The 25,663-nt window shown below is 39.6% G+C and overlaps 1 protein-coding gene across 4 annotated transcripts in view; it reads left to right on the top strand.

Moving 5' to 3' along the window:
* mettl8 (methyltransferase 8, methylcytidine) overlaps positions 1-20,255 on the top strand; it is a 120,930-nt gene extending 100,675 nt beyond the window's left edge. For 2 of the 4 annotated variants that reach the window (XR_011356766.1, XR_011356767.1), the window contains 2 exons: positions 510-593; positions 4,057-5,053. Coding sequence is in view for 1 of the 4 variants with exons in the window: in XM_069935593.1 (XP_069791694.1) it covers positions 19,829-19,847 (19 nt within the window). In the remaining 3 variants the exon portion in view is untranslated. Of the gene's footprint in view, positions 1-509; positions 594-4,056; positions 5,054-19,828 lie in introns of those variants that run through there. The other 2 variants (XM_069935593.1, XM_069935595.1) reach the window with 2 other exon arrangements.
* Positions 20,256-25,663: the final 5,408 nt, after the last annotated feature.

Genomic DNA, 25,663 nt, shown 5'->3' on the forward strand with positions numbered 1-25,663 from the left:
GAGAGAAGAATCTTCAATGGACCATCGAAAATCACTGAAATTGAAGTTGAAATTGACGACAATCACGTGAATAGAGATCTTGAAGAAGCTTCCCATTCATGATGAACTGATTGACATTTATTTTTGAAATTCTGTCAAGGAGAGGCAGACCTTTTTCCTATCTTCTCCTTCCGAGGCCACATGCCATCTAATGGCGAAGGCCACTTCCTTTAATAAGGGGATTAGTGCTGATCGTATCAGTACTTTTTTTGTGTATTTTCTCTTTTTTTTATTTTTTGGGAATTTCTTGCTTTTCTATATTTGGAGATCTTGTTTGTTTTTAAGATTAGCTGTGGAGCTGAGATCTGCCAGAGCAGGAGATGAGAGTAATATATTCTTAAAATTATATTATGGTGGTAAATAATTTGAGTTATATAATGTTTAATGTGAATGGGTTCAAAAACACAATTAAGAAGAAGAAAGTTTTAGCTTATATTAAAAAGTTGAAAGTTGACATTGCTTTTTTGCAGGAGACTCATTTAACAGATAAAAAACTTCAAAAGTTGAAAAGGGAACGGGTTGTTCAAGTTATAGCTTCATCTTTTAATTCTAAGGTGAGAGGAGTAGCTATTTTAATTGCAATCAGTGGTTATTGATCCTGTGGGAAGATTTGTTTTGGTGAATTGTCAAATTTATTTAGAAGTTTGGACTCATGAATATTTATGCACCTAATATAGATGATGAGAAATGTATTCAAGACACCTTCCTTTATCTTGCAGAAGCAAATGGAAATGTAATAATTGGTAGAGATTTTAATTGTTGTTTAGACCCATTGTTCGATAAATCATAAAAATCATTAACTAAAACAAAAACTGCAAAAAATAATTTTGGCATTAATGGAAGATTTAAATTTAGTAGATATTTGCAGAAAATTAAATCTAAGGGTAAGAGTTTATTTTATTCATATAGATTTTATTCTTATTCTAGAATAGATTTCCTTTTAATTTCAGCTCAATTGCAAGAATATGTTAGATATGCACAATATAAGGTTAGAACTTTATCAGATCATTCACCTTTATTGATATCATGTTCAAGTTTTGATAAAATTGATTCAACTTATAGATGGAGATTTAATTCTTCATTATTAAAAATGTTAATTTTTGTAATTTTAAGGAATTAAATACAAATATCTTTAGATATAAATACTAATTCAGTTGATAATAAATTTATTTTAGGTTAAAAGCTTATTTAAGACATCAAATAATAAGTTATTTAAGATTAAGAAAGATTATCTTAAAGAAGTAGAAGGAATTAGAGAAGGAAATAGGGATTTTAGAGAAAAATTTACAAAAAGACCATCTGAGAAAAAAAGATAGAATTAACAAATAAGAAAATGTATTATAATTTAATACAAACATATAGAATAGAGAAATTAAATGAGAAAAAAAAAGGAATATTATAAATTGGGAGAAAGAGCACAGGGTTTTGACCTGGCAATTGAAAGTGGAACAAAAGTCAACAGCTATTAATGATGTTAAAAAAATTCAAAAATTACTTATAAACCTCAGGATATAAATGATTCTTTTAAAGAAATTTTTACTAATTTATATACATCTCAAACAAATAATGATCAAGAAAAGATCAACAGTTTTTTTATTATCTAAGCTTCAACTCCTATCTTTAAATTGTTAAGTTCGTAAAGATTTAGATTCTCCCTTTCTGATTAAAGAAGTTATTATGGTTCAAAACACTATGCAAATGGTTAAATCTCCAGGTGAAGATGGTTTCACTTGTGAATTTTATAAAAAGTTTAAAGATTTGTTAATGACTCCATTAATGGAAGTATTAAAACAAGCAACTCAAACCCTCTTTATCAAATTATATTATGACAGTAATACCTAAGAAAGATAAAGACTTATTAAAACCTGAGTGTTATAGATCTATATCTTTATTGAATGTTGATTATTAAATTGTAGATAAAGCTTTGGCGAAAAGATTGAATGAATATTTTAATTTAGATCAATCTGAATTGATTGATAATATTGCTAAATTAATTAGTCTAATTCATGCATCTCAGAAGAAATTAGATTTAGCTTTAATTTTATCATTGGATGCTGAAACAGCTTTTGATAGATTAGAATGAAATTATTTATTTAAAGTTTTAGAAAAATTTCAGTTCAGACAAATATTTATTAATTGGATTAAAATTTTATACAAAAACACTTTGGCTAGAGTGGTTATTAATGGACAAACTTCTCCTTTTACATTAACTGGACCTGCTAGACAAGGATGTCCTTTGTCTCCAGCATTATTTGTTTTGGTAATTGAACTATTAGTACAATTAATAAGATAAGATAATAATATTAAAGAATTAAAATCAATAGTGAGGAATTTAAGATTAGTATGTTTGCCGCTGATGTTTTAACAGATGGTGTAAGCAAATTGCTCAATTTAATTAGACACAAAATCCAATTAAGTATTTAGGAATTAAAATTGATAAAAAATTTAGATAGTTTGTTTAAATTGAATTATTTACCATTACTTAATAAAATTAAAGATGATTTAAATATGTGGAATGATTTACCTATAACTTTAATGGGTATAGTAAATTGTATTAAAATGAATTTAATCTAATTTGGAACACACCTTTTAATTTCCTCAATTAATATAAATTATCTGAATCTGTTGAAATCATTATTTATTCCTTTTAAGGTGCATCGACGGTCAAAACATACAGATTTTCCAGAGCAAAATCCATATGAGATTGGTTCCATGTTTTCACCAAACTCCTAAATTTTTGTCTCTATGCTTCTGGAACCAACTCATAAGTTTTCAATACTGCTTGTTTAACAGTCTCATAATTTGCCACTGGCTTTATAGTCAAACTAGAATATGCAATTTGTGCTTTTTCCTTCAATGCACTTTGGTGCATAAGAGACCATTTTTCTTTTGGCCATCTTGAGGTCTCAGCAACCTTTTAAAAAAGCTGAAAAGATGTATCTAAATCTCCCTCATCAAAAGGAGGAACTAGATTTACCTCTCTACTAGCCAAAAACCTCTCCCCAGGAGTTATAACCCCGCTTCTCTTTCCTCCCTCCATCTCAATTTTTAACTTCTCTAATTGAAACCGACCATCTCTTTCATCATCCTCCCTCCATTTTTCAGCTACTTCTAACTCATATTTCCTTTGCTTTTCAGCTTCCTCTCTTTGTTTTTCAGCTTCCTCTGCCCTCATATTGTTGTCACTGCAATTCAAACTCCCATTCTCTCTTTCTTCTACCATCCTCCGTTCCTCTCTTTTTTCTTCCACCCTCAATTTCTCCAATTGCAGTTGCATTTCAAAAGATCTATCCTCTAGATAAATTTTCCCTCACCTATATAATATTGCCTTATAATCCTCTGTATTTGTATTTTCTTCATCCAATGTTTGACTTCAGCCAGCTTTAATTCCTTAGCCATGACTATCAGTTCCCCTTTTCTCTTTCTCTGCAGCTCCACAGGTGATGGGTGTAACAAAAATGTACTAACATCCGTTGCTGCTGTTTTTCCACACACATAAACATTAAATTAGCTTGGAAAAACCAATTAACTGATAAATCACAAAAGCTCCAAATATTTGAATCCGAAAAGGATAAGCAGCCACTTTGTTACAAGCCCAGAGGACCCAAAATCCAGCACAAAAATAGAAATTCACCAAGACAAATGGTTACTTAAACAAAAGTTGCTTTTAATTTTCTTTAAACATAAAAACGGGATCAAACTTTAACATATTACTTATCATTCACTTCTCACTTCTTCAAAGTCACCAGTATCAGGCAATTCTTATGATGTGCACAGAATTGAACATTTATGAATTTTTACCAGGCTCTGGTGCATAAAGTTAAATGGTTACTACTCAGGAAGGTTCTTGTTGGTTTCAGAGAGATATTTGTTGCTCGTTGGACACACACAAACTGATTTCCTCTGATCAGTTACTTCAGTGTTTTTCCAAAGAAACTTGCCCCATCATGGATTTTGCAAATTTATAACCTCTTTTTCCAGGTCACCCCAGAATTCCTCTTGTTTCTTTTATTTCAGGAGAAATACTCTTGTAAGGACTACAAGGGTTTTCAACAGGCTGAACTCAGAACTCACAAACCGCCTTCAAAATGGGGTTTTCAACAAGCCTGCCAGCTTTCCACATTGCAGCCTCAAAAGCTACAGTCAAACGGACCTCTCTCCCTCTAAGAGAAATCCTGTTTTTCCTCTCCTCTCTCTGCTTGTAAAAACCAACTTCTCCCAAAGCTCCAAACCCAATCCTTGAAAGATATTTATCAGCACTTGAGTCTGAACTTTGTTCCATTTTCACTTGATTTTGAAGTTCCTTCTGAAGCAGTTTCATTGTCTTTTGCAAAGCCACTGGTGCCTGAATGTCTGGCTTCAGCAAAACTCTTGCATTTTAAAAGAGATGTGAAGTGTAAGTATCTGTTTGTGAGGTAACCTACACTAAACTCCATGCAATCTATCTCTTTTAAAGACATATTTAAGTATAATATATAACCCATAAAATATTTTTAAAATTAATCCCGTGGGAGTCGATAGGTTGCGTGATGCTTCTCGTGGCATCATGTGACATCCCCCTAAATGGCAGAAATTATAGTAGAGGCTTAGGTGATTATTTACTAAAATTCTTTGGACTCTGGGCAGGCCCCAGCAGATTCGAGGTCAGTGACTGTCATGCCATTATTTTTAAAAAGATGTCTGCAAAAGACAAGGAACAAGAGGCCAGGTAGTAGCTGACCAACAATCACACTTAAGAAATAAGAACAATGTTTAATTAGTAATCATTTTACAGTGTATTAAAGATAATGAACACATGTACATGATTATTCAATTGAAAATCATAAATGTCTAAATTTTTTATATTTTTAGGAAAATATGTATACGTCAGTGCAATTCATTTACATCACATTTGATCCTTTGGAGTAGAGATTTTGTGAGCAAATGTTATGACTTAGCATATGATTAAAAACTTGCTTAGACAATCCAATTAAGGCTAAGTACTTGCAGCATAATAAAATCTTTTACAGTGAAATCTGTTTTTCGATACCTTAAATTCAGAACAATTCAGCTGATTTGCCTTGATTCATCTGGCAAAAACTACAAACAACTGCCTCTGGAGAGGGTTTAATTACTAGACCTTGTTATAGTGAAATAAAGCAAATGTAAAGGTGGATATTCTCTTTTTTAAGCACTTTATTTAAAATTTTAAATGTACAATGTATAACCCCTCCTTCCCCTCCCCCAAACCCACCCACATCCCATCCCCAAAGACTCCAAAGAAAGAAAATAAAAAGAAAATGGAGATTTAATATAACAAACACAGGAAACCACCATGGATCAAAGCAACACCGCCACCACAAACTTCAGGATATTCAAAATGTTAAACCGATATAGTCCAAATAGAAAAAAAAGATAATTATCATGTAAATTATACCTAATTTTTTCCAAAGGAATGCTTGATCTCAATTCCATATGCCACCTCTGCAAACCCAAATCAATCTAATTTTTCCAAGTAATAGCTATACATTTTCTTGCTATCGCCATTGCCAACCTTAAAAACGCAATTTGGTACTTAGTCAACCTCAAAATCAAATTCAACCTTTTAACATTGCCTAATAAAAACAATGTTGGGTCCATTGGTAATTGAATCTTTAAAACTTTCTCTAAAAATTCCTTAAAGCTGTCTCCAAAAAAGTTTAAACTTGTCACATAACCAAGTCAAATGTAAAAAAGAGCCTACTTCTTTAAAGCATCTAAAACATAAATCGAAAGAACTTAAATTATATTTTTTTAATTTCTGAGGAGTTAAGAACAATTGATGCAAAACATTCTAATGAACGTACAATATTAATTGAACATTAATAATCTTAGATATTACTATTCTTACAAACAGGTCTCCAATAATCATGGCCGATTGTAATTCCCAAATCCTCTTCCCATTTCAATCTTGATTTATGAATAATTTAGGCATTTTACTTGGTAACAGTTTATACATTTCAGAAATAAATTTCTTTTTACCACCTTCTGTAAATAAAGTTTCAAAACTTGATTGTCTTGGTAATCTCAAAGTATGCCAAAAATGATCCAATAGCAACACTTAAACTTGATAATAACAAAAAATAGTAATATTTGGAATTTCATATTTTTCTTTCATTCTCTGAAAAGAAATAAAATAACCAGCCTCATAACAATTTTGTACTGTTTTCATTCCTGTGGTGGATATTCTCCATCCTTACATCGCTTCACTTACCTTCATAAAAGCTCTGGGGCGGATTCAGCAGGTGAACTCCGATCTGTCTAGAGGGTACACCCAGAGATGGAGTGAGGTCGCTCCACCTCCTCCACAAAGGCAACGCTACTGAAAGTGGCTGCAAAGGGTCAGGCTGATGATGTTGCGATGACATCCTCAGCCCACGACCGAAGCGTGAATTTTAAAGCACTCAGTGTGTTCAGATACAGGGCAATAGCAACTGCAATTTGTCTCTAAAGGACATGAGTAATGGCTAAAGTTATTTGTTCTTTTGGGTGGGAGGGAATGTCTATATTAATTTTCCACTTGCTGGTGCATATGTTTGACATCACAGTGATGGGCAACGCTACTGCACCATTCATCCTGCCTCCCTCAGCTCTGGAAGATGGCTCCCGACCCTGCTGTCCATAAAGGCAACATTAGATCTGCATTGTAGGTCGTCACCATAAAAGGTAAATTCACCTTTCTTTTCCTTGAGCCGGATTTAATGCAGAGTAAGAGCATTAAATAAAGACATTTCATTCATCATTGCCAAGTGAAAATTCTACATTGCTGTTAACCATTCTTATCAAATTCTCGCTAGTCTCTCTCTTTCCCTCATCACTCTGTCTCCCTTTTTCCAGCTCCCCAGACTCTTCTCCTCCAATCAGAGAGCTATCGTTCTGAGCCCTCTGCCCCTATCACCTCCTAGCTTTGCTTCTCCCTCCCACCTGGTAGCCTGTGCTCCTCTCCCCTCCCATTTTCTTATTCAGGTGTAAAACACGAAAGTCTGCAGACACTGTGGTTGAAGTAAAATCACAATATTGGAGAAACTCAGCTGATCATACAATGTCCCTTATATAGCAAAAATAAAGATACAGAACTGACGTTTTAGGCTTGAGCCCTTCATCGAGGCTTGGAAAAGTGTCGGCAGGCATCCGAACAAAAAGGTAAGGGCAGGGGGAGTGGGAGGAGGACATGGTCCCAAAGGTAGGAGGTAAAAGTTAGAGAAGGGAGGGAGGGCACAGAAGCAAGCAAGGAGAGGAGGGATGGCTATTTGTAATGTGGTGGAAAGGAGTGGAGAGCTGAGGGAAAGAAGATGGGGAAGGGAAGGGAGGGAGAAAGGAGAGTAGGCATCTGCCTCATTTTCAGCACTCCTAAAGAGAAGCCCAGGGAGGAAACGTCAACGGCCTTTTGCATTCTGTGAATGTTGCATGACCTGCTGCTTCTCTAGCACTTCTGCGTTGCACTAGATCTCAGCATTTGCAGAATTCTTGTTTACATCAACTGCTGTGCCTGGAACATGACTAGGATATTTTGCTAAATCAGAAGTATTTCTTCACTGGCAAGAGATGTTAACTGATTATTTGTACTTCCTGTATTTTCTTTCCCATGCCAACATTTCTATGTCAAACTATCAAAGGAGATAGCCATCTTGTGTAAGACTATCGAAATGCTGCTAAAAAATTGGTCACAAGTGACAAAATTCATTCAAATGTCAAATCTCTCATTCCTCTTCAAGGAATATCTCAAAAAGCATTAAGTGAATTTATAAACCAGCATTGAATATTGTAAAATATTAAGGGATGTGAGATAAAAGCTTTTTTGGAATTAATTTTCAAATATTAAGTTGACATGAAAATACTGAATGTTGCTTGGAAAAAACACTGGAAAAATGGATTGTCTGCAGAGACATCATGTACAGATATCCAGAGAAAGGTGGGGAGAAATATATCCAATGTGGCTCTCATTTTGTTTAGCTTTACAAAGCTAGGCATAGACTCTGGGGACACAAGTATCAAGTGTTGCTATGTGTTGAACTTCTACCTAGCCATGGTTTTGCAAAGGATGAGTGTGGTAATCCACTGTTATGTATAATTGGTCAGAGACACCTATTGGCCAATTGTACCTGCGACCCCTCCCCACAGGGTCTTGTATAAAGATGGGTGTTCCACAGACCCCTCCTCAGTGTAGGACAGTCGAACAGTATGGATGTGGCATTGTTCTTAAGTGAATAAAAGCCTATTGGTTTCTCAACAACAGTCTTTCAAGTAATTGATGGTCCATCAATTTTATTCACTTAAAGTTTTTTTTTACAATGGAGCAGATCCTGAAGCCAAAAAAGCTGAGGCATCCACCAACTTTGAGCTCTGGCTGCGCTGTTTTGAAGTATTCCTGCAGGCTTCCACCATCATTGTGCGATCAGAGACTGATAGGCTGCAAGTGCTGCACTTCCGGATCAGTACCCTGGTGTATTCCATGATCAGAGATGTTACATCCAACCAGGAAGTCATGGACATACTCAAAGGACAGTACCTGCATAAGATCAATGCCATCTATGCCAGACACCTTCTAGTAACTCACCTACAATGACTTGGTGAGTCCAACGCCGAATATCCTTGGGTCCTGCGGGCACTCAGCAGGGCCTGTGAATACAAGGCCGTGTCTGCCGTGGAGTACACAGAGGACTTGATCCAGGACGCCTACATTGTGAAGATCAAGTCGAACTACATACGACAGATACTCTTGGAGCAAGGGGAGTTCAGTCTGTGGAGAACAGTCAAACTGGCAGGTACGCTGGAGGTGGCTCTCCAGAACTACTACTCGATTGACAACACGGCTGCCTTGTGGTTATCCTGGGTGCCGCCATCTTGGGATGCACCGCCACACCTTGCTCCGCTAACGACTCAACCATGGCAGCAGTGCTCCACGATTACTACCCGTCACTTTCGTCCAACTCCGGTGGTGACTCAACCACAACCATAGTGCTATGGGAGCACCTAAAGTGCTACGTCTGCAGCCTGGGAAAGTGTCAGAGGAATCATTGCCCAGAGAAGGATTCATGTTGCTCCAGCTGTAGGAAGGGCCACTATGCCAAAGTGTGCAAGTTGAAACCTCTTCCTAGCAGCGCCACGTGCAGATCATGGGGTTGCTGTCCTGGATACTGTCAGCAGTGTCAAGTGCGATCTGTGAGGGCTGTCACCTTGGGCACCATCTTCAACACCCAGCAGCGCCACATGTGGACTATATAGGCCACCATCTTCTGGATCCAGCAGCTCCTCATGCAGGCCCTGGGGGTGCCATCTTGGATACCACCACCTTCTACTGCAGCGATTTGACACTAGCCTCCATCACGCTTGAACATGAACTTGCCAGGTCGATGATGGATATTCAGGTAAATGTCCACGAGACAAGATGCTTATTCGATAATGAGAGCAGGGAGAGCTTTATACACCCAGACACAGTATTGGCAGTGAACCAGAAGGTCTCCTTGGCATCCAGGTTGCACATAGTGGATGTCCGAGGCTTCTGCGAAGTGACTCTAACAGTGCGGTGTACTGAATACAAAGACTTTAAACTGGTGGTGATGCCGCAAGTCTGCACTGCTGTGCTTTTAGGACTGGATTTTCAGTGTCAACTTCAAAGCGTGACAATGGAGTTCGATGGCCCCATCCACCTCTCACTGTGTATAACTGGTCATTTTTGAACCGACCACTGTGCACCACCCACCCTCCCCAACCCCCCATTGTACATAGCCAACAATCCAACCGCTTACCACATATGACCTGTGGGCTCTCAACACTTAAAATCACCCCCCCCCCCCCCCCTTGTTATTAGCCAACTTCACTCCCAACTATAAACCCATCGCCTCTAAAAGTAGACGGTACAGTGCCAGGGACAAGGCCTGCCTCCTCATCAAATCCACATCCTTCCCCCTGACAGCGGAAGCTCATGCAGCCTTCAATTGCATTAAGCCAAGGCCACAATGCATGCTGTGGACGAACTACCCCATTTCAAGTGGAAAGCGATGTGTCTGACTTCACCCTGGCAGGCAGGGCAGTCACATTTTTTTTAACGTACCCTGCAGGGTCCCGAGATTCGACATTCCTCAGTTGAGAAAGAGGCCCAAGCCATTGTTGAGGCAGTGTGGCACCTGGCCGGACTGATCAAAGTGGCGTTGAGATCATGTTTAACAATCAACAGTAGGTTAAAATCAAAAATGACAAAATACTGAGGGGGAGGATTGAATGTCCACCTACAATTACAATATCTTGTACTGACCAGGGAAATTTAATGAGCCACCAGACACCCTGCCCTGCAGGACCTGTGCCAGCACACAGATCGACTGGCTGCCGAACCTCCACAACAATCTCTGTCACCTTGGATTTACCAGTTTTTTTTCATTTTGTCAAAGCACACAACCTACTCTATTCCATCGATGAGATCAGGTCCACGACAAAGAACTGACAGGTCTGCGCTGAGTGCAAGCCGCACTTGTGCCAGCCAGGCGGGGCACAATTAATTAAAGGCACCCACCCCTTTGAGCAACTCAGTGTTGATCTTAAAGGGCTCCTGCCCTCCACTGATCGCAATGTTGATTTTCTCAATATCATCAATGAATACTCCTGTTTTCCATTTGCCATCCCCTGCTCGGACATGACTGCTGCCATAGTCTCAAGGCCCTGAACAGCCTCTTCACTCTGTTTGGCTTCCCCAGTTATATCCACTGTGATTGGGGCCCTTCCTTTATGAGTGATGAGCTGCACCAGTACCTGTTGCCCAGGGGCATTGCCGCAAGCAGGGCCACTAGTTATAAGGTCATCGGCAAGTGGAGAAGAAGAATGCTATCAATTGGAAGGCAGTCCCCTTAGTCTGCGGTCTAAGGGCCTCCCAGTATCCCGCTGGCCAGAGGTCCTCCCGGAGGCACTCCATTCTGTCAGGTCCCTGTTATATACTGCCACAAATGCCACACCGCATGAACATGTTTTCCTTTCCCAGGAAACCTGCGACAGGGACCACATTACTGACATGGCTGACGTCCCAGGGCCTGTCCTACTCAGGAAGCATGTGAGGAACTGTGTCAGACCAGCTGGTCAAAAGGGTCCACCTCCTCCATGTCAACCCCAATATGCCTACATGGCATAACCTGACAGACATGAAGACACTGTGTCTGTCAGGGACTTTGCTTCCTCCTCTCCTTTGAACGCACACGATGCACCTGACCCCTGGTACCCTGCCTCTGCCCCGAGGATACAGCCGTCTCATTGGTGCCTACCCACCAGACAGACGCCTGAGACTGTCTAGGACCCTCCTGCAGCACTGCAGCCATAATCAGTACTACAATGGTCCCAGCGAATGACCAGACCACCTGAAAGACTGAACGTGACTTTGAATTGTAACCTTGTAAGTTCCACTTCACCCCACTGGACTCTTTAAAAACAAGGGGTGAATATGGTAAACCACCTTTATGTATACTTGGCTGGTCAGGGACACCTATTGGCATTGTACCTGTGGCCTCTCCCATAGGCTCCTGTATAAAGGTGGCTGTTCCACAGCCCCTTCCTCAATGTAGGACAGTCAAACAGTATGGATGTGCTGTTGTTCTGAACTGAGTAAAAGCCTATTAGTTTCTCAACAACAGTCCTTTGAGTACTTGATGGTGCATCAATGGGTCTGACCATGCATCCTCAAAATATTATTTTCAGTCAGACAGTGCTGTATCTTGATAAATCCGAAGAATAGCTTTTACCACAATCCATCAGGTATTGGATGTTCTTGAGGTTGTGCAGGAAAAGGAGATGGATGATCCTGGTGGATGGCTTACCGAAGAGATTGTAAAATAGAACTTTGAAACAAGCAACGAGATGTTGTTTTGTGGTGGTGAAAGGAGCCCGCTATGCACAGTCAGAGCCTGAGTGCCAACATATACTGATATTAGTGTGGTAGCAACAGAGAGGTGACAATGATCCAACTCCTTCTTCCATATGCAATACATGTTCCAATGACATCTAGAAAGAAACGCAATGGTATTCATCAAGATTTAACCAATACAACACTGTGTCTCTGGGATACACCAATTGTTGCTTGAAGTTTATCAAATCAATGGAAATCCTTTACTCTGCCCAAAACCTGCTGGTCTTGCAAAGATTAAAATATGGTGCCATCATAATGTTTGGGACAAAAACACTTTTTTTTCCCTTGTTTTGCCTTGTGCTCCATAATTTTAGATTTATAATCAAACAATTCACATGTAATTATAGTGCACATTCCAGATTTTATTCAAGGTTATTGTATACATTTTGGTTTGACCATGTAGTTATAGCGTCATTTCAAGCCACCATAATATTTGAGACATAGCAATGGCATTATATTAAAGTAGTATTATGAGCTCCTGTTTTAGTAAAATGAGATTATCACTGTAAGGGTTAGTATAGACAGGAGGGACTGAATGGTCATAGTTAACATTTAACATTTCATACAAGCACCATCACAAGTCACAGCCCAGTGACAATTAAATACATTGGAAGAACTGAGGGAAGACTTGTCATAGTCCACACATGTCAAACTCTGGCCCGCGGTATAATTATATTTGGCCCGCAAGATCATTTCAAAAATGTATTAGAGGTGGCCCGCTGGCTGCTGCGCCAGTATAGCGCATGCACAGTAATACAACAAATCCCAGAATGCATTGGCGTCAGCCTGCTAATCGCCCCCACCTCCTCTGTTTACGTTGCAGGGTCTCACCGTGGACTCTGGTTTTGGGGCCTGGCTGGAGTCAGGGGAAGCCAAGGCCGCTTCCCAGTGCCCGGAACCGGAGGCCTCGGGCCTGACCTCGCCAGGACCATTGCCAACTCCCCCTCCCTGCCGCAGGCCGATCCACAACTCACGGTGACGGGGCCGCTGATCCGCCGAGATTCCGCCCTGCAGCGAGAGCCGATGGCCCCACACTGTCATTGTCCAACCCGATCGCCCGCAAACCCCACCCTCCCGCACACAAGCCTGAGTAAGTATTATGAACTTTAATCTCAGGATAAAACGATCTTCCAATAGTTTCATATCACAGTGATAAATATATTCCTGGTTAAAAATGGTCCTGCACCTGGATACAAGCTCATTAGGCATAAAACTTGAAAAGTGTGTAAATCAAAGGATATCTGTACCAATGGAAAAAGGGCATGCCAAATAACCCTGCTAGAGTTCATGCCCACAATCAGTCACCCATTTGATTGTTTCAGGAATCATCTTATTCTCCCACATTCTCAATAGCCCTCAGATTTTACTATTCGACCGCACACTAGCAACATTTGACAAATCCTCTATAGAGAAATATTATTTATTGAATATTTTATTTCTCATTTGTTAATGCTTCTGGAAAGAGTTTATCCAAAACTATTATTAAACATTTATTTTAATAAGAAAAAGTTTAACATTACATATGTTGAAAGAAGAGAAAACATGCAGATGTTGTTGAAAATTTTCAATAAATATTTAGTTCGGCCCTTGACTTAGTCCAAGTTTTTAATTTTGGCCCTCCGTGAATTTGAGTTTGACACCTCTGTCATAGTCTGTTCCAGATTCAATACATTTGCAAAGACACTGATTTTGCAAGAGAGAACCATGCTGACTGCTGGAGAGGAAACAGCTCTGTGATTCAGGGTCATAACTAGGAACTGAGTATCTTCTCTGGTGATTCTCTGTCAAGCTTCTACTGCAGCCATCTTCAGCTCTTGCTTGTTTTGGGAGCTTATCCCTGTTATGTCTCTATGCTATTTGGGAGGCTTCTTAAATAACTTAGTGATGCAAGATTCAAATAACAGAAGAGATTTTACTTACTGATGTCTTCCACCATCTCAGGAAACTGTTCACACACACTCCTATACATACACATATTACCCATGATGGTGCACTAAAGTTACTACAGTGAGTGGTTACAAAATAGTTCACATTATCCTGACTATTATAACATCCCTCCTTCTCAAGATAAAGAAAAATTTAGTGTTCTTTATCACTTTCTTTCCAGTCCAACTTAAGTAACTGAACTTGTACACTCGTTTATTTACACAACTATTTTTTAAATAGTTCTTATCAATGTTGCACTGGTGTCAGGATGTTGCTTCACCACCTTTTGGATTTGGCTTGACCATTGGGCTCTGTGTTGCTGGTACACGTGTAGGTGATCTAGCTTGTTGTGCTTCACCTGAAAACTGCTGTGTTGATGTTTTGGTTTTAGTGGTTGTGGTCTCTTCACTTGATACCTCACTTGATATTGGTGTTGCAGGCTTTGCTGGTATTAAAGCTTTCTGCTTCATCACATCTTGTGTCGGCCGGATGTGAATTCTGTCCCTCCTCAGCTGATTGCCAGAGTCCGTCTCAACAATGTAAGATCTTGGTGTCTCAGCTTCTCTGACCTTTGGTGGGGTCCATGTTTTCAACATTGGCTCCTGAATATGACATGCTGCCCTCTGAAGAGTTCTGGTAATGTTTGAGCCTGCCTGTTATAATGCTGGTGTCCTTCTTCTTGCGTGTCAGCCAATCTTCTGGTTTTCCCCCTGAACTTTTGGAGGATGTAATTTGCTTGACAGAGTTGTTTTATATCTCCTGCCATTTAGAAGTTCTGCCGGGGACTTCATGTCAGCCCTTCATGTTGCTCGTAATGATGAAAGAGCTGGATATGGGTCTTCTTTTGCTTCATGATACTTAACTAGTGTGCATTTCACTGTTTGCACTTGTCTTTCAATGAACCCATGACCTTTGGGGTAGTATGGGAATGATGTAGTGATAACAAACCTATACTCTGCAGCCAGCGTTCTAAATTCTTGTGATGTGAACTGTGTTCCAGTGTCACATATTACTTGCTCAGGTATTCCTTGTTCAGTAAGAAGCGCTATCATTTCTGAGGTGATAGTTGATCCTCTCAGGTCTTTCACCCTTTTGATGAATAGAAACTTATATTAGTAAAGGCTTCTATTAGATACCACTCTTGATTCATGGTGAACAAGTCTGCTCCCATTGTGTGTCATGGCCTGGGAGGTACTTCTGTAGAAATCATTTCCTCTTTTTGTTGTGTGTTTCCATTGATCCTTTTGGATATCTTCTTCGTTTGGATCCCATAATTGACAGAGATCAACTGCAACTCCCAGCAGCTATCCAGACCTAGAATTGCTGGTTCATCTGGATCTACCTCATAGAATATACAGAGGATGTTCTTTCCCTTATGGCAGCCATTGATCTTAGCTCTCCCGAGATGCTTGATCATGGGTCCACCATAGGCCGTTAATGTGATATTTGCTGTTTCCAATGCAGCGTCTTTTGGATGTCTTTTTATTATGTTTTCTGGGAATATCTGGCAGTAGAGTCTGAGTGGAAGAATGTTGCTTTGTGATCCATTACCCAGTTTCACCTTTAGGTTAAATGTCGTAGGCTTGTTCTGGATTGTTCTCTGTATTTGGATCCTTGTGTGCAACTCGCTTCCTTCTTTAATCTCATCTGACATCTCATGAAGGTGTATGAATTCTATGTCCCATATCTGGGTGTCAGAGTCCTCACTGTTGTTTCCTTTTATGTGGTGGATCTTCTTCTTGTCTTTTTTCTTCACGTATTACTGTTTCTTCATACTCAACTTGCACATCTTTGCCCAGTGGTTTGCTTTACCACAGGCTCTACATTCAGAACTGTATGTGGGGCATTTGTTTCAGTCATCGAAGGGGTGTTGTCTACCCCACTCCCTGCAGGACCTGGGGGTTTGCACTTTTCTGATTGTGTTCTTTATAGTATCAACTTTTCCTTCTCTTTGCTGTGGATTTCATTCACGTCCTCATGGCTTTGAAGGCTCTGGCTGTGTCTATAGCTTCGGCCAGCTTCAAGCTGACCTTCCCTATAAGAGACTTTTGCACTTTGGGATGGGCATTCCCCCATATTAGTTGATCAACTAATATTTCCTCTACATCCTTATATCTGCATATTACATATAAATATGTCTTTAAAAGCGGTCGATGGTGGGGGTTTAGTGTAGACCACTTCACAAATAGATACTTACACCACGTCTCTTTTAAAATGCAAGAGCTTTGCTGAATTTAAACATTCAGGCTCTGTGACTTTGCAGAGAAAATCGAACTGCTTTAGAAGGAAGGAAGAAAGCAGGTGCAAATGGAACAAAATCTGGGCTCAAGTGCTGATAAAGATCTTTCAAGGATTGGGTTTGGAGCCTTGAAAGGGGTTCTGGTTTTCACAATCAGAGAGAGGAAAACCAGACAGGTGATTTATCTTTTAGAGGGAGAGAGAAGTCAGTTCTGCAGTAGCTTTTGAGGCTGCAACATGGCAAGCTGGCAGGCTTTTTGAAAGCCTCATTTTGAAGATGGGTTGTGAGTTCTGAGTTCAGCCTGTTGAAAACCCTTGTCTTTACAAGGGGAAATGGCTGGCTAGAGTGTTTCTCCTGAAACAAGAGGAACTCTGTGGTGACCTGGAAGAAGAGGTTAACATTTTGAAAACCCATGATGGGACAAGTTTCTTTGGCAAGACACTGAAATGACTGATCGGAGGAAATCAGTTTGTGTTTGTCCAACAAGCCACAAATATCTCTCTGACACAGAACCAACAAGAATCTTCCTGAGTGGTAACCATTTACCTTTAAGCACTAGAACCTGGTGAAAATTCATAAATGTTAAATTTTGTGCACAGCATAAAAATTACCTGACTCCGGTGAAATTGGAGAAGTGAGAAGTGAATGACTGGACTATTAAAGCAAAGAACTTCCCTGCACATATACACATTACATACACATGCACTTAGAATTAGAAGAGGGTTAAGTTAGGTTAGGTTAAGTTAATAGTAATAACTTCAAATTTGATCCTTTTTTCATGTTTAAAGAAAATTAAAAGTAACTTTTGTTTAAGTAACCATTTGTCTTGGTGAATTTCTATTGCTGCTGGGTTTTGGAGTCCTCAGGGCTCGTAACACTAGTGAGGAAGTTATCAACAGTTTCATCAGTCTCTTTCATTAAGCCTTGAAATTCATAGCATTTAATTCTATGGTTAGACCTAGGTTCAAGGTGAAAAGCAAACTTTGCAAATATCTGCTGTGGATCATTTTTCTCCACCTCTGTAAGCTCCCAGCTATTAAATAAGTCAAGGCCTCGATCCCCTGTCCAGAGAAGTATATAATTGACCTTCTCCTCTACTGTTCAATTTTTTAAAATAGTTTTGAATGCTAAATTGCACTTCTGCTGAAACCTTTTAAATGATTCAACAATGTCTTCAGCCTCCCAGTCCATCACTGAGTGAATTGCTGTTGCTCCAGCCATTTTTTTTTCAGTAATGTTTTTTTTCTTCTTTCCCTTTGAATTTCAGTGATTTTAAAATCAATTTTATGGCTTTATTCTTATTCTCTTTTGCCATCTTATGTGACTGTGTTACTTGGGAGGCTTCTTAAATAACAGATATTCAAGTAACAGAAGAGATTTTACTTACTGATGTCTTCCACCATCTTAGAAAACTGTTCACACACTCACATCTACATACATATGTATATATATATATATATATATATATATATGCAGTTACTACAGTGAGAAGGGTGTATTCTTATGTGGTTACAAAATAGTTCACATTATTCTGACTATATAACAGTCCGCTTAAGTTTCCTCTTCACTATATGGAAGGCATGTGAAATTAGATTTAGATCAGGTGACTGACTTGGTCATTCAATTATTTTCCAGTTTTTAGCTTTGAAAAACTCCTTTTTCACATTAGCAGTATGTTTTGGGTCATTGTCTTGCTGCAGGATGAAGTGCTGTTCAATGAGTTTGGAGGCATTTGCTCGAACTTGAGCAAATAAGATGTTTTTATACACCTCAGAATTCATTTTGCTACTGCCATCAGCAGTTACATCATCAATGAAGTTAAGTGCACTTATACCCGTGACAGCCACCATGTTTCACAAATGAGGTAGTAGTATGCTTTGGAACTTGAGCAGTTCCTTTTCGCCTCCACAATTTGCTCTTGCCATCACCCTGATATAGGTTAATCTTAGTCTCATCTGTCCACAAGTCCTTTTTCCATAATTCTACAGGCTCTTTTAAATTTTTCTTGGAAAACTGTAAATCTGTTTTTGTCGCTAACTCGTGGTTTGTATCTTTCAATGTAACCTCTGTATTTCTGTTCGTGAAATCTTCTATGGATATTAGTCATTGACACATCCACACATGCCTCCTGAAGAGTGTTTCTGATCTGTCAGCCATTGGGGATTTTTCTTTATTATGATAAGAATTCTTCTGTCATCTGCAGTGGGGATCTTCCTTGGACGAGCAGTCCCCTTGCGATTACTGAGCTCACCAGTACACCTTTTTTTCTCAATGATATTCCAAATGGTAGATTTTGGTAATCCTAAATTTTGGGCGCTGTCTCTTACTGTTTTATTCCTGTTTTTCATCCCCATCATGGCTTATTTGACTTTTATTGGTACAGCTCTGGTCCTCATGTTGAAAAATGGCAACTATGAAGTCCAAAGGTGATCAGAAGCTTAGAAGCAAGCCTAGTTCTCTTATAACTACATTAATGAAGCAACTAAACATACCTGAATACTCAAGCACCCTTGTGAAGCCAAATGTCCCAAACATTATGGTCCCCTGAAATAGGGGAACTATGTATAAAAAGTGCTGAGCTTTCTACTTGGTCAAACCAAAATATATACAAATAACCATGAATAAAATCTGGAATGTCCACTTTCATCATATGTGAATTGTTTGAGTCCCAATTTAAAACTGTAGAGCACAGGGGCAAATAAAGATAAAAGTGTCTTCTTCCAAAACATTATGGCAGGCATTGTAGCTGTCCTCAGCGGAGTATTACATTTTGACAGGCTTGCACTGAAGCATGCACAACCACAGTATTGATTTCTTTGTAGAGATGAAATACATGTCCTGCATACATATTGTTCATCTGCATGTGTGTTATGTCTGGTTGTGTGTCTGCGTGTTTTGCACCAAGGACCAGAGAACGCTGTTTCTTCAGGTTGTTCTTGTGCAATCACATGACAATAAACTTGACTTGATGTCACATAGAAAAGAAATTCTAGGGCTGATGCTTTCTGCACTTAAAAGGCAGCAAGTGAAGTGTCAAATAGAATATTTTTTGAGAAGACACATTCCCATTTGTCTCTAACAATAGTTGGATGTAGATACACTGCATTTTGTATTGGAAAATATATATCAAGGAGAGATCCTGGGGAGTTTCCATAGATGGGAAATAATAATTTTTCACACTTTACATGGAGCATTTTCTGACATGTCTAGGAAATTGAGAGCCAAAAGATGAATATTCTTAGACCAACAAGCCACAGTTCCACAATACATTAAATTCTGAAACTATAATTAAATCACAATTGCATCAATTATGAGAGTGTAAAAAATGAAGAAGATAATTTGATTTCATTCATCTATTCATCTATTTTAGATAATTGATTATTTCCATGAAAAATGTTAACTTGAACTCCGCAATCAATATATTTTACTAAACTCTTCAGGTATTACTATTTTGAATATGGTAGTCATCCCAAAATTAGATACTGAGGGAGAATGGGGAAGAATCATTGAAACTTAAAAATCTAAGTTATTTTGAGGTATATGGAATTTAGATAAACACATTTATAGGTTTCCTCATTTCCGTTGATTATCAGTTATCATATTTTCTGTTTTTACAGCATTGTTTTAGATTTACTATTGGTAATTTTTCTTGCAGCTACATTATTGTACTTAGCATTGGATGTTTATCTGAAGTACTGTTCCATATCTTTTATTTTTAGGTTGGGATCGTGGCATTAATACTTACTTCTTCAAAACCCACATTTATTTTGTGCAACAAATTCACCTCATTTTATACCAACACAACATGGCTTTACAAATATCACCATAAAATGGCTGCTCATATCCACTGGACAATGTAATTTGTTAGTAAGTGGATTTTAGTACTAGAATGGCATGTATTTCTATAATTGAAATATTAGACACAATCTCAATATTTTGTAGTGGTTAGTGTTTCCAAAGCCAGAGTACACCTGACCTGAAAATTGAACCCAGAAAGATTGATTATGGTAAGTATGATGACTCCAGCAAATTTGTGACTCTATTTCATAGAGGTCAGGAAATCGAAACGTGGGAGCTTGCTTTTCATGTAGCACCAAAGTGTACATTAGGCTTTGCCTTCTTACCAGTAAAAGCTTTTTTTAATTGACAAAATTATGAGAAATGTATTCCTTGTTTTATTGTAATGAGGTTTATAAATAAATATTACAAAATATACTGCACACAGAATGATTTCCAAATGATTATTACTCAACTTTGATTTTTTGAGATTTGTCAGAAAATATTTGATTGCATTTTAGAAATTGGTAAATAGTTGTCAAAGATTACTTTGTTCACTATACTTGTGGCCCCCTTCAATTCTTCCAACAACAAAAAATCTTCCTTTACATCTTAATTTCGAACTGTGGAATGCTTCCTCTGGGTTAGAAGCGATCAGTTCACTTTTCTTATACCTCTGCTGGTTTATGAACACCTGCTCAATGGGTAACAAAACAATTTCATGATGGCATTGGGCTGGATAATCACAGGGATGTCTTGCATAGGCAAGAGCTTGGGAGGGGCTAAGCTTGAACAACTTTACAGCATGTTGTTATGTTCTCTTATTGTTCTTGTATGCTATTATATTTCCTTTCCAAGAACATTGTGTAAATTACTTTTTTGTTTATAGTTCTAGGCATACTTTATTACTATACCCAATTCTGGGTAAGTAGTCATATTTCCATCATACTCAGCAATATGTGTAGACCATTTATCACAAATATAAGGGTTAAAATCATTTACAACTAATGACAAAGACAAATGAACTAGAAATTAAATTGCAATTCATTTGATAATCTTCGGTATGTGATTACCACCCAAAATCAACTTTACTCTCAACTTTTAAGATCTAATATTTGGGAGTTCTTGCTAACCAATACAGATATTATTTTTCAATACTGAACAGTCATCTGCTTCACTCTGAATCTTCTGAGTAGCTATTATGCTCTCAAACTTTAAATATTAAATTGAATCTGTGTAAGCCAAGTAACAATTAAGTCGTGCTCTGTATAGTCAGTCCACCTATCCCAAATCAGCTTACTGTGGTGATAGTGATTCACAAGACTAACCTCATTTTGTTCAACTGTATTCCCAACCATCGTTGGTCCTAAACCTCTGGGAAAAGAATTTGGAATTACAGATGACAAAAAAATTGTAATAGACTTTTGTGATGAAGAATTGCAGGATGTTTCTAAATAAGTTTTAATAATAGAAACAGTGCAAATGGCTTTTCAAATCATAAAGTAAATTATGAGTCAACTTTATTTGATCACACAGGAAGCAAAGATGAATTTTCTAATCATAAGTGAAAGTACAGGCCTTTGGTAGGACCACATCTTGAGTTTTATGTGAAGCTTTGGTCTCCTGATCTATGGAAGGAGTGTGGCAAAGATTCATCAGACTGATTCCTTGGATGAAAGAGCTGATGTACTGAGAGAGAGAGGTAAGGATGATTGGCCTTTTATTTGCTAGGGGCTAGAAGAATGAAAAGAAACCTCACTGAAGCTTATAAAATCTTGGCAGAACTGTAGAGGCTAATTGCAGGAAGTCTAGAACTGTGGACATAACAGAAAGAATACATGGTAGATCATTTAGGACAGAGATGTGCAAAAATACCTTCACTCAAAGACTCACGAACCTGTGGAATTCTCCACCACAGAAGTTAATTGAGGTCAAATCATTATTTTAAAAAATCATAAAAGAGATAAACAAAGTACTAATACCTAAAGAGATCAAAAGATTTGGGGAGAAAGCAGGGATGGGACGATTGGCATGAAGGGTTGAAGCCCACTACGACTTTAACTTTTGTTTGAAAGTTCAAATTGTTAAAGGATACATATCAATGCATCTTTGATGTAAATTTGTTGAAGAGAATATGAAACTCTCCATCCAGTTCACAAGATCATTGCCATCTGCATCACATGGAGCAGTTGAAGTTGAAAGGCCAGAATATATGGCTGTGCATAGAGTTAGAGGACTAAGTAAGTACCAAGTTAGAACTTTTCACTTGGATCTGTTAGCAGAGAGTAATTTCAAGCTTCAATTCAAAACAATTCTGTTATTGTGGTGACAGACACCCACGCAATATCCTGCTCAGAAGAAACAGGGTAAGCCCTGTGGAAAAAAAAAACATTTTACAGAAACCTGTCATTCAGCAAGCTAAGCATCTGAACTTTTAAGAGCATATAGTGGAAGATGAAGCTAATAAAGAGACCTACAACAATTCTAGAGTGCACCACACATTGCAAGAGCCACAAAGAAAAGTGAACATTTACAACTCTTGAATAGAATTAGAGGACAAAATAGACACCAGGGCAGAAAATTTTGTTCCAAGGTAAACAGATTTCATGCACTTGGTTGATACAGGTACATTTGATAGTGAACAATCGTCACTGTCATCCTTCTCTAACTCTGTGAGAAATTTCCTCTCAATGGTTTCAATTAACTAAATCTTCGATAATCCAAAAACATTTTCACTATAGATGGGAAAATCACAGGTAGCCATGAGGAAGCATACAGGAGTGAGATAGATCAGCTAGTTGAGTTGTGTCACAATAACAACCTTGCACTCAACATTAGCAAAACCAAGGAGCTGATTGTGGACTTCAGGAGGAAATCAGGAGAACATGAACCAGTCGTCATTGAACAGAGGAGAGGGTCAAGAACTTTGAATTCCTGGGTGTCAAAATCTCAGAATGTGTACTTGGGTCTCCACATTGATGCAATCACAAAGTATGATCTCCAACAGCTATAATATGTGAGGAGTTTGGGGAGCTTTGGTATGTCACCAAAGACTCAAAAACTTCTACAGATGTACTGTGGAGAGCATTCTGCCTGGTTGCATCACTGTCTGGTTTGGAAGTGCCAATGCATAGGACAAGAAAAACACTCCAGAGAGTTGTTAATTCAACCAACAACATCATAGGCACCAGCCTTCACTCCATTGAGAACTCTTATAAGAGGTGACATCTGAAAAAAGCAGCCTCTATCCTCAAGGACCCCCAGAAAAAAGGTACAGATGCCTGAAGATGAGCACCTATTAATACAAGAACAGCTTCTTCCCCTCTGCCATCAAATATTTGAGTGGACAATGAACCACAGACACTAGCTCATTTTATGCTATTTTCTTGCACTTTTTTATGTAATTTACATCAATATTTGAACTGTAATGCTGCAGTACAACAACAAATTTCATGACATATTAATGACAATAAATTTTGATTGTGAAATCCAAGAATGTCAACATTATAGCACTAGCTATAATGGGTGTGAAGAAGAAGGACACACACAACAAAGCCTTGAAGTTGAGACTGGTTTATTGGACAGGCCGTCGCGTTTCTATGGGCCTCAGTTGCTGACATCAGGGCCCTGCATCATCTGAGTGCCAGCCTGGGATTGCATGGCATTCCTACCACAGTTCTCATCTTCACAACATGTGGAACATTACCTGGGACCAGTGTCAGCCCCCGGTCCATATGGTCGCCGCGTACATCAGCCATTTAGTGGGCCAGTCCATGTCTCCGTGTGTGGGCCACTACACAACCCCCCCCCCCCACCTCAAGAGATTAGCTGGTCACACTCCAACTATGCCATTTTCAGGTGGTCAACTGTAAAGGTCTCCTCCCTACCACCTATGTCAAGGATAAAAGTGGAGCCGTTGTCCCTGATGACCCTGTAGGGCCACTCGTAGGGTTGTTGTAGGGTCCCTTCGCACGAACACATACTGACAAGTCTTTAAGTCCCTGGGGATGTTATGTTTAGGATGGCCATGTGGTGGGGTTGTTGCGGGACCAGGGACCCCAGTTTTTGTTGCAAGTTCTCAAGGGCATTTGTTGGGGGCTAGGAATTCCCCTGGACTGATTATGGGTGCACTGTAGACCATCTTCGTCTCTAAGGCATTGAAGTCTTCCTTTGGCATGGTGCGAATGCCCAGAAGGACCCAAGGCAGTTCATCCACCCAGTTGGGACCCTTGAGCCGGGCCATCAAAGCTGCCTTCTGAGGCCTAGAAACTGCTCCATTAACCCAATGGCCTGATCGTGGTATGTCATGGTGTGTTGGAGCTGTGTCCCCAGGAAGTTAGCCAGTGCTGCCCAGAGGTAAATTGTGCCTCCCTGACTGAGGTTAGGTGCTCTGGGACCCAAAATCTGGACACCCATGTGTCAATGAGTGCCCAGGCGCAGGTTTCTGTGGTGGTATCAGCCAATGGGACCACCTCAGGCCAATTTGTGGAGCAGATGACATTGGTGAGCAGGTATCTCGCTCCACGAAAAACTGGGACTGGCCCCACTATATCAATGTGTATGTGGCTGAACCTGAACTGCATTAGTTCAAATGTCTGTGTGGGTGCCTTTGTGTGAGTCTGCACTTTTGAGTACTGGCAGTTTGTGCAGGTCTGAGCAGCCACCATCTTGACTGTGGCCCGGATTGTATGTGTGCATGGAAAACCTGGCGCCTCCATGAGGCTGGAACAATGGGGCGAGAGCTGCTGGTAGAGACGTTGCACAGCAGTGTCAGATTACCTAGGCTGACGGGGATAACGGTTCTACACATGGGGATCTCAGGGTCCTGCTGCTGCACTTTGGTGAAGGCCACACAGTCGACCCTTTGGGACAAGGTATGGACCTACTCGATTGCGGAGCATGTCAGAACGTCGGCTACCACATTGCTTTTCTCCGAGATGTGCTGTATGTCCATGGTAAATTTGGACATGTTGGACAAGTGTCTCTGTTGCCGGGTCGTCCACTGGTCTGATACAAAGGTCAGCGGCTTGTGATTGGTGAAGACCTTGAATTGCTGACCCTCCAAAATTAAATGGAAATGTCTTACCACCAGGTACAACGCCAATAGCCCTGGGTCGAAAGCACTGCATTTGAGCTCTGGGGTGGGTAGAGGTGCCTGCTGAAAAGGGCCATGGGTTGCCACTGGCCTTCAGTCAGCTGTTCCAGCATATCTCCTTCCGCTGTGCTGAGGTGTCAACTGTCAGAGCGGTAGGTGCCTCTGGTCCGGGGTGAACCAGGAGGGTGATGTTGGCCAGTGCATCTTTAGCATTCTGCAATGCCCTTGAAGACTCATCATCCCAGGTAATGTCCTTTAACTTGCCCGCCATCAGCGCGAAGAGGGGGCGCATGATGTGGGCTGCTGCCAGTATGAATCTATGGTAAAAGTTTATCATACCAGCCTATTCCTATAGCCCTCTTACTGTACGTGGCTTGGCGAAGTGCCGGACCACCTTGATCTTTTTGGGGAAGTGTGTTGCCCTGTGTCTGTCAGTAGTGTCCAGGCCAAATTGGCACTTTGTGGCATTAATTGTCAGACTGAACACGCAACTGAGTGCACAGTTGTCTCAGGTGGGTAGCATGGTCTTTGTGGCTGCAGCTGGCAATGAGGATTTCGTCCAAGTAGATGAACAGAAATGAGTGGTCCCAGCCCACTATGTCCTTCAGCCACTGGAAAGTTTGTGCTGCGTTTTTCCAAACTGAAGGGCATATGGAGGAACTCGAACAAGCCAAAGGGAGGA

The sequence above is a fragment of the Narcine bancroftii genome, chromosome 4, assembly GCF_036971445.1.
Source record: "Narcine bancroftii isolate sNarBan1 chromosome 4, sNarBan1.hap1, whole genome shotgun sequence".
Classification (NCBI taxonomy): Eukaryota; Metazoa; Chordata; class Chondrichthyes; order Torpediniformes; family Narcinidae; genus Narcine; species Narcine bancroftii.